This window comes from Amblyomma maculatum, chromosome 3, assembly GCF_055883805.1.
Source record: "Amblyomma maculatum isolate TAMU_Amacu chromosome 3, ASM5588380v1, whole genome shotgun sequence".
Classification (NCBI taxonomy): domain Eukaryota; kingdom Metazoa; phylum Arthropoda; class Arachnida; order Ixodida; family Ixodidae; genus Amblyomma; species Amblyomma maculatum.
Window position 1 is genome coordinate 151,739,790 of NC_139346.1, and position 10,024 is coordinate 151,749,813.

Here is a 10,024-nt window from a genome sequence, read left to right on the forward strand (position 1 = left end):
TCCTAGTAAAGGAATGGATGGGTTTTTCACGACGCAGGTATGTACACTTTTTGCTCGCAACGGCTGTCCTTCAATCCAATTCCTGATTGAAACCTTCCGTTTTCCTGCCTTTCTTTACTGATGCACGTAAGCCTCGACGCTCGTAAGTTGACGTCATTTCAAGTGTGCTTGCTGCTGATTTACCGTCTCACTTGTTCGCGCATTCGCGAGTGCGGTGGGTATTCTTTAACTTGGGATTCATTTGAAGCTCTTCTGGCAGTGCATTGTCTAGAAGGCCAACTACTAAGAGATCCCTTAAGCCTTCCTTCACGCTGTCGAAGTAGCATAGCTTTGCTAAATTGTGCAAACTCATCTGCAGTTTCGCCCTGCTTACCGACGTCGATTAAAGCATGCGCTTTCATACGCGGTATTCCTCGTGTGCACAAATCAGGCTTCAAACTTTGACATTATCACATTGAAGTTCCAGGTCTTCATTTACAGCTAACGACCCAAGAACCCCTCTTTCCTTCCTGCCAATTGTGAAAAGGGGGGTTCTTCCTTGAATTTACTCGGTTTGTTGATAGAGATCGAATGCGAAGTTATAACCCCGAATTCTTCTATCTAAGGAGGGCCAGTTGGCGGCGGTCTTGTAGAAATCGAATGGATGAGGAGGCTTTATCCTTGCCATGGCGATGAGACGATTACTGCTGCCATGACTTCCGTAAAAACTTCCGTCACTTGTAAGCTTCGCTTGGCATCCCACTTCTGACACCATGTCAGACACGCATCGTTCGGCGGTGGTGGTGTTAAGGGAAACATGGCCCCCTTTATTACGACGATGCTGATCACGTGGCTTCTATGATCGCTCTAGATGGATGAGCGAAAGAGGCGGGCTTGCTCTTGTTTGGCAGCAGGTACTACAGTAGCGACTTCACGAATGAGTTACCTAGGCAAAAAGCTAAAAGGACGCCTTCTGTCATCGCACGCACATAAAAATACATGCATAATTAGCATCACAAAGCGAGAAAAAAAGCGTTTAGTGAATAATGTATACTGGAATGTTATCACAAGTAGATAAGGCAAGAAAATCATAGAAGGAGCATTGAATTTTAGACGATTGGTTCGCATTAGCGATATCAAAATAATTGCGAATAGAGGCAAAAATAGTTAAGTTAGCATAAACGAGAAGAATATTGGGAAACACTGCTGGAATAATGTTTTATAAAGATTTCAATACAATAATTGATAAACTAAATTTGAACAATTTCGAAATTGATATTATTCTGTAATTGAGCAGTAATTGCTAAGCAGAGGGTGCTGTGCAAATTATGAGATGTTTTGGTTAGGTCGATGAAAGCCGCTGCAGTGCAGTAACTTGACTCAGTGGCTTGTCTAAATGCGCCAGTGAGACAGGCAAGGGTGGTTGAGTAAGCACTAAAAAACTGAAGTGCTCAGGTGATAAGATAAGAAGTTTGCTTAAATATTTAGCCATTCGGTTTCCATGTATTTTTCAAATATCCGCCTGTCACTGTTGTCCACATGAAAACGGCCGCCGCTTACTTGTATAGGATTCCGCTTCCTGCATATTGTGGACTTGTCTGCGGAATCCGCAAGCGCCTCGCAAGGACACAGTGAGAGGTGACACTTGGCTCGCGCGAACTGATTTCTCTAAGTGCGAAAATAGCACACAAACACCATAGTGAATAAAATACAACAGCATACGACACTGATGGAAAATTTGTTTTTCGAAATTTCAGTAAAAAGCTCTTCCGAATTTAACCGAATAATTAAAAAAAAATATTGCTCTGAAAACAATGTTCAGGCTATTGCAAACAAGTCTTTTTCGACAGTGTGCTGCATTTGCAGATAGGAGACAATGTAATATTTCATTTTGATCAAATATTACACTTACGTGCTTCATCGCAACTCACTGCCAGTATATTAAATACTAGGAAATTAGTGATCATTAAAACTACTTTTGCAATACTATTTGGCTAATTGTTGGTTTGGTTTGGTTTGTGGGGTTTAACGTCAAAAAACGACTCAGGCTATGAGAGACGCCGTAGTGGAGGGCTCCGGAAATATCGACAACCTGGGGTTCTTTAACGTGCACTGACATCGCACAGCACACGGGCGCCTTGCTTTTCGCCTCCACCGAAAAGCGGCCGCCGAGGCGGGGATTCGATCCCGCACCCCTGGGAACAGTAGTCGAGCGCCGTAACCACTGCGCCACCCCGGCGGGGTAATTTGGCCAAATGTGTATTTCCGGAGAATGCAGCAGTACAGCAACTGGTTACAGCGTCCATAGCAGCTACTTCCTTAAGGAGCTCTCATAGGGGGTGGAACAAGCTTTCATTGAAGCTAGCAAAAACTTTGAGCTTAATCTTGGCATGAAGTGCAACAATGGGCTTCGCCCTCCTTCCGCCGCTGGTGGTACGGGTGTTGATGTCTGTAGTCGACATATGCCATACACAGTCTTCAGTACGAAAGCCGTAGACTGTCGGTTTAGTCGAGAAATTTTTCAGGCACGTTAGCAATGATGTCTTAAGAAAAGAACGAGAGAGTCGGCTTGATAAAGAATATAGATTCATGTATGCTGCATTAGCAAGCATATTATTGAATCAATTTCTTAATTTGAAAAACGCCTTAATTTTAGCAAAATTAACATAAGTGCCGAAAAAGGCCTTTGTTGCGAATAACATGTACCGATCAAGTTGCTCATTTAACTTCCGAATCTTTATTGCATAATGGAAATAAAATTGTATCTTGAGTTCACAACTTACTGTTCGGAGTTTCTGCGCAGATCAACTTTTACACATCTGCAGAAATTAAAGTTCCAAACAATAGCAGCACATGTAGATACTACACAGTTATGAGTACCATCATAGAGGACGAATGGTATCAAAACATACTGCCACCATATTCCCGCTGTATTCGCTTTCACATGCAAATGCTCGCCCCGTCTTTTGAAGTGAGCGTATAATACAACGTGCCAGAACGCGTGCTCAGGTGGCCACAAAAGCATAAAACACTCTTAGCAATGAGGCAGTATGAGACCTTTGAGAATATCAGCAGTTTCACACCAGGAATAAACCAAACTGGTTAGCAAATCTGGAAACAATGACCCGCAGAGGCTCGCGTAAGAGGGTGCACACATCAAAGAAGTTATTTGGCAAAAATAAATGACCCCGAATCTTCTTTCTTGTACAACACATACTATTAAAACAGCGGCTGTAACACGGTGGCCAAAGTCACTCTCAGCCGCTTTTAGAACAGGCCCTCCTCTTACCTGGCGGTACAGTTCATGGTCGGCAAATATGGTTCCGCTGAGCAATTCAGTCAGCCAAGTAGAGAATGTACTCAAGCGCAATAAAGAACACAGAGCGCAGATTACAATTGAGCAAACGCACCTACGGAAATATCTCGTTATCTCGCGATTATAACAGACCTTAAAGTCTCCCATAGATCACACGGAAACCTATGATAAAAAACGAAAATGCACTGGAAGCTTGATAGAATCATCTGGTATTCCATCCAATCTAAAGAGCGTCCGACATCACTGCATCACAGAATATGTGACTCCATAATATTCTTTACAGAAGCGTTCGATCAAGTTCTGTCAATCACACCAGTAACTATAAATAAGACGAATCGAGGCTTAAAACGAGAACCCATTTAGCCGCGAAGAACGTACTTGAAAAACAAAACAAGCCACCCTGAATGCCTTAAACATAAAACAATCACTGATATGGCGTTGATTAGGGGCGCAAATACAGCTACGTCCAAAACTAAAATCCTTGAATCACTTATAAGCGAGACAATCTCGCGTCGCGCCGGTCTTCACATTTCACTCAGTTGAAGAACTCGCACTTAACGTTCGGATTCATCTTGGCACCGAGACTACAGGAGAACGCCTTGGCGAATTCTGGAAAGTTTCTCATCGCCTTGTTGCAGTCGGTTTTGGTAGGACTCTTCACGTATCTTCGTGGACACGTCATGAAACAGAGAGTAAGGAAGAACACCTTCTCCTCTGTCAGGTCCTCTGCGATCCTGAACCTGCGACCCCGATTCCTCAGCGCCCTCTGGAACGCCGAGTATGTGACTTCCAACGCAGGAATTTCGGGGAACACGCTACGATTGCTCCCGCCGCTGGTGCAAGTGTCTCTAATGGTATACACTTGTGCCGACGTCTCTGAGAGGAGTGAGTTCACCGTGCTACCGTTAGGGTGCCATCGCAGACCGTTCCTATCAAGAGACTTGACGATCTCAAGAGCCATCAAGAATCCGATGCCTCCGTAGAGCATGCCCATCGTGCCGTTCCTGTAGTACAAAGGCTTGACGAGAGCGCCTATGGCGATGAGCACGCTATTGAAGATGGCATCATAGCTCATGTACGGCTCTTCGGAGTTGAGCGGCTGAACGTGCAGTCCGAGGTTCAACGCTTCCTCTTTGGCCTTACGAATTTGCCTACGGGATTTGACCCAAAAGGCAGCAAAGGAAGACTCGTTCTCCGGAAAGTCTTTGTACATTTGTTCCAGGTACTCTGCTTTCAGGCCAACCTCCTCAGGCCACAGACGCTTCCGAATGGCGCTAACTTTGGCGGCAGCCAGCGCTTTGCTTTCAGAGTCAAGCCATTTACAATTTGTTACCTTTTTCGCTGTCTCTGCCACTAATGCGTTAAAGGTGTTGTCGATCAATGCCTTGTCGTAGCTGGAAACGCTCGTGAGAAAGTACAAGCTGGAAAGCAGGACCCTGTACGCGATCTCGACGTTAGAGCCGCAAAAAAGAGGACGTGATACTCTGGCTGCATCTGCATCTCCGAAGTGGTCAACGAGCGCAACACGGTTAACTACCGGCCCATACTTTTGTGCGAAAAGCCAGGATATGTGCCTGACGAGTTTCTCGTTGCCATACTTTGCGAACAGTTTACTGACGGCTGTCATGTAGGGGACGTCAGTTAGCAACACCTCAGTAATCATGGTAGGACGCAGCGGCAAGCTCTTTTGAAACGCCTTGAGCCACACTGCAGGTGAAATCGCGGGTGTGTAGTTGCCGATTTCGCCGAGTGGAATCAGTGCAGACAGCTTCAGCGGTTCGGCCAGTGCTCGGTGAAGCGTGTGTAGGATGTCGTCTTCCATATCAACTACCTCGTTGATGAGCTTTTCGTCGGCTTCGTGATTCAAGGCGTTGATCCCGAGAAAGCTGCACAATTTCTTCCAGTAGTAAGCGTATGCGCCGCTGTTGTGGATTTCCACGTGATGGAACAACAGGGTAGGCAGGTAATGATCCGGGGAAATGACAAGTCGCCATCCTCTCTGCCCCGGTGACCCGGCAATCGACAAAGAAAACCAGGAAGGAACTTCGTAATTAAAACCCAGTGATATAAACAGATCTAGGGCGTCAACATCAGGCGGTGGAGTGTGGGGCCAGCTGAGTCCTGTTTCTCTGAGAAACGATAGGAAGTCTCCTGGATTCATGCCATATTTCGTATCATCTCCCGAGCAGCATTCGTACATGTTGAGTGGCTTCTGTGCGATGGCCAGCTTTGTGAGGCCGTCGCGAAGCACGCCGCCCAAGCCTTTGAACCAGCTGTAGATAGCCGCGTCCATGGCCGACACGGAGTGGCTGAGCGTGATCCTAGGTGGTGCCCAGGCCGAGCAGACGTACTCACTGAAGTCGAAGCATGGGTCCCCCTTCTTGACAGTGATGTTGGAGATGACCGTAGCGTGTTGAATGCAATCATATGTTCGGCACAGGGGGTCTCCGGACTCCTCCGGAGGTGGATGCTTCCAGAGTAGCATCAGTATGATGACAACCGCCACCAAAAATAAGATGAGTCCGGCGCCCACGAACGCGGCCTTCGCCCAAGCGTCTTCGCTGACAGCAGTCGCGACAGCAGCGTCAGGGAGCTGCATCTGTAACGGTGTCGTTGACAGGGATTCATTAGCTTCGCGAGAGGACTTCCCGTTTCGCATAACAATGCAAAACTATTCACTAAGACACGATTAGGTCATATTAGCGCATTGTAATTGTTCCGTTTGCTACTGGCAGTAGAAACCTTAAATATAAGTTTGGTTTATGGGGTTTAACGTCCCAAAGCGACTCAGGCTATGAGAGACGCCGTAGTGGAGGACTCCGAAAATTTCGACCATGTGGAGTTCTTTAACGTGCACTGACATCATACGGCACACAGGTGCCTTGCTTTTAACCTCAACCGAAAAGCGGCCGCCGAGGAGGCCGGGATAAGATCCCGCATGCTTGTGAATAGTAGTCGAGCGCCATAACCACTTTGCCCCTCTGGTGGGGTAAAAACCTTAAATATAGTTACATATTTGAATGCAGTCAAATGTTCAGGGACATTGAGCTCATTGGCAATTTTTGTCCTCCAACACGATCAGCAAGGTCATATGTATGTGGGACGATTTACAGCACTGGGATAAAAGGTAACGACGAATGAAAACCGCTACGTGCTGCGATGCAAATTATGTGATTTTTAAAATCTGGTACGATAAATATGGAGCCTAATGCAATATGCTCAATGTAATATCGTACGTCCTCCGGAACCCGCCTTTTTAAAGATAAGCGAATTTAATTCCATCGATTAAAAACAATATACACGGCGCCATGGCGCACTGTTCATTGGTCCGAGAATTGACAGCCCAACAACAGGAACACGCGTGCAACAGCCCAATTTTGGCGTCATACTGCGTTAAAAATAATTCTGTCGCTATGCTCTCGCGGCACATCTTGCACTCTCTGCAGCCACATAATTAACCCAATCTTAAGCCCCAGGTGTACAATATATCTTCTTTAACCTCCTCAAGAGAAAGAGTAGAGTGTAGCAGGTAATATGATTGAATTTAATTTAATTGTCACCTGGAAACTGGAGCAATAAAATCTCGCCAGTACTTTGTGGCGATCAGGTGTATTGCACTATTTTATATTCCGGGTTTAAATCTTAAACATACTTTTTAAAAACACGCCCCGTTTAAATGTTTTTGTCTAGCTGTTCTTCAGCTCTACTGCGTCGTTTTCAGCATTATGAAAGAAAAAAGAGATGTTAGCAATAGCGCTATATTTTCGAGTATGATATGCTCAGGAACAACTTTTTATCTGGGATTTTTGGCGTTGAAAGGTATTGTGAGTTGCAGGCAGTTATGCTCATATCTTCCACTCCCGCGATAACCTCTATAAGGCACGAATGCACGAATACTTGTTCTGGAAAGTATACTGGAAAATCAGGATATCATTATACTGCCGCACGCATCAGCTCAGAAAAGCGCAGATTCTGTGAACGCGTCTTTCTCACTCACGATGTTTTTCAGGCGTTCTAAGTGACCCAAGCTCAACGAGCGCCTAGGTTTCGTTGCGCATCGGTTGTCACTGCGCCCTGCGAGCATCGAGTTAGACGTCGATGACTGACTGCCACCTGGGACCACCACGGCCCTCGTCACTTCCTCACTGGCGGTTTCTGGAATCGCTTGTTGTTTGAGAGTCTTTGCAGTCGACCTTGGCGTCGAACTCGACATTGTAGCCGCCACGCTATCGCTCCCGGTTCGATAGGCGGTCAACGGTGCAAAATAATTAGGTAGACATGGACGCGAAGTGTCTACCAGCGATGTCGATTCGAGCCTGCTGCTCGGGCAGAAGTCGAGTAGACTGTCTCCCCAGAACAACTTCGCTGACTTCTTAGGGGATGATCGGCCACTTGGAACAATCAAGTCAGGTGAAGTCGTCATGGAATTTGCTTCCAGTTGGTGGGGCTCCGCAACCGGAGTCTGGCTTAGGCCTGACGGTTCCTGGCGTGGTGCTCCGGTATCGGGTGTGACCGCCTGTGTATGCAGTGGAATGTCGCTACATTCTTTTGCGGTTTCTCTGCTCCCGGGCAACATGTTGAGGTCTACAGTTTCTGTGGTGTCCCTCTTCTGGGAAGTAGTCGACTGTGGAAGTTTCTGACATGGCGCTTCTCTACCGGCAGCCGAGCTATCTGGTTGTGACCGTTGCTTGTCGCTGTCTTTGTCGGTCACTTTTCCCGAGAACCTCAAGGTCTTTGTGTCGACGACTTCCGACAGCTGCCCTTCCTGTAGCAGAGTCGAGCTTGAATCGGAAGGGCTCTGCATTGAGGTCCTGCTGTCAACAGCGCTAGCAATATCTTCTGGCTCCGGAGCTTCTGCATCCCCTGTTTCTTTCTGCTTCTGATCTTTCTGGACGGGAATACCTTGAAGTGAGCTGGTTTCAGAGACTAACGACGCGCCTTCGCTCGTCCTTGACGCTACGCTGGACTCTTCCGCCAGGGTGCAGGCGGGTGTCGACACCGCCGACGAAGGCATCACCTCGAGGGTGGACGCGCCGTGATGGTGGTGGTGGCGGTGCTTTTTCTTCTTTTGCTTGTTCTTGTCCTTTCTTTTATCTCGGCTGTCCTCCTGCTCAGATTTTTCCTTCGCCGTATGGATACCCCTGCGAAGAAATTGTGAGCGAATAGTGAAACACTCCAACATTTTAAAAGGGGATGACATATGTATAGTACTGGGGAGATTGTGTCTCCTTGCCTAACACCTTTCCTAATGGGAATTTTGGTACTTTCTTTATGCAGAGCTATGGTTGCTGTGCAGCCACTATATATATATATTCCAGCACTTTCACGTACGGCTCGTCTTCCCCCTGATTTCGCAATGCCTGCATCACCGCCGATGTTTCAACTGAGTCAAATGCTTTTTCGTAATCAATGAATGCTATGTATAAGGACTAGCATTTTTCTATCACCTGATTGATGGTATGGATATGATCGATAGTAGAGTACCGTTTCCGAAAACCTGCTTGATCCTTTGCTTGGTGGCAGTCTAAGCACTTAAACCTTGGGAGGCAACCAATACCATATCGTATATTCCAAAAGGCGGTCTGGAGCCGCAATCCAAGCCAGTGCAGAGAGAAAACGTCTAGTTATGTCTCGTGGCCATAGCAGCATTGTGCTTTAATCAGAAGCCAGGATCTGAACCAAATCGCCAATCGAAGCAAGCATTTCTGTTTCGTGGAGCAAGAAGGCTCCCTCCGGCTCGCCGATTGAAATATGCTATTAGGCAGCATGCAGGCGAGTGCAGAATGTGTAGTTTACTTGTTCTATATTATGGAGCTCTTATGTCTCCCTCAAAACCAACTCAACGTTGGTTTTGAGGGAGACGTCTATCATGAGAAACTCCCACGCGACCGCCCATAATTTGGCGACGCACTAAGGACGCAGCGGCATGGCATCGCACTGACTGCAACGTCCCCCGTATAGGGAAGTACTTATTCGTAAAGGCGCCGGCACCTAGAAGAGGGCGCTTCGCCTACCTCCTGTACTGAAGTGCGATCAATGTGCATTTATATATAAGGAGCACTGCGGCGTGAAGGGCGGTGTGGGCGGCGCAATATTACCAGCGTCGCGGGGGGTCGGTGGGCAGACTAACAAGGGCACACGTGCGACCTCGGCGAGCGAGAGCCAATCGCGGTTAGAACACGTCCCCGGTCTACAGAGCATCAGCGTTCAGTTGTGATGCCGAAAGTCTTACCTGGAGACAGGAAGCTTGTTCTGTTCGGCAGCCATAGCGAGGATCCTACACAGACAGGAACGATTCTTTTTCTTCTTCCTTGATATTTGGCACATACCTTCGAAGGGGGATTGGCCAGGGTTCAGTGTGGTTCAGTTGTATACAGACAACATTGATACCCAAGAAAGTAGCAGGGGGGACAGCGGCCGATGTAGCTCAGTTTGAGAAGATGCAAAGGACGGCGGCAGCACATTAAGGTCATATGCTTCATTATACACTTTTTCCAGTACCGGCGAGAGAAAATCCTGGAAAGCTTTATAAAATGCGGTGCTAAGTTTATCAGGGCCAGGCGATTTGCCGGGGTTCAAATTCCCAATAGCGCATTTCACTTCGTCCTCCGTGATGGGGGTCTCTAGCACACGTGTCGTCTTTTCGTCGAGTTGTGGCATTAAAGGCAAATAAACTCTCTTGAAACTCTCGATATCAACTGCACATCGTGCGAACTGCTGACGATAATG

General features: G+C 47.1%; 1 protein-coding gene across 1 annotated transcript; it reads right to left on the reverse strand.

Moving 5' to 3' along the window:
• Window positions 1-3,830: 3,830 nt before the first annotated feature.
• LOC146196480 (neprilysin-like) lies at window positions 3,831-9,562 on the reverse strand. The gene is made up of 3 exons (XM_084597026.1): window positions 9,528-9,562; window positions 7,593-8,436; window positions 3,831-5,894 (listed from the first exon to the last, which is right to left on the reverse strand). The coding sequence occupies exons 1-3, from the start codon at window positions 9,560-9,562 to the stop codon at window positions 3,831-3,833; spliced, it is 2,943 nt and encodes a 980-aa protein (XP_084453152.1).
• Between the last annotated feature and the right edge of the window lie 462 nt (window positions 9,563-10,024).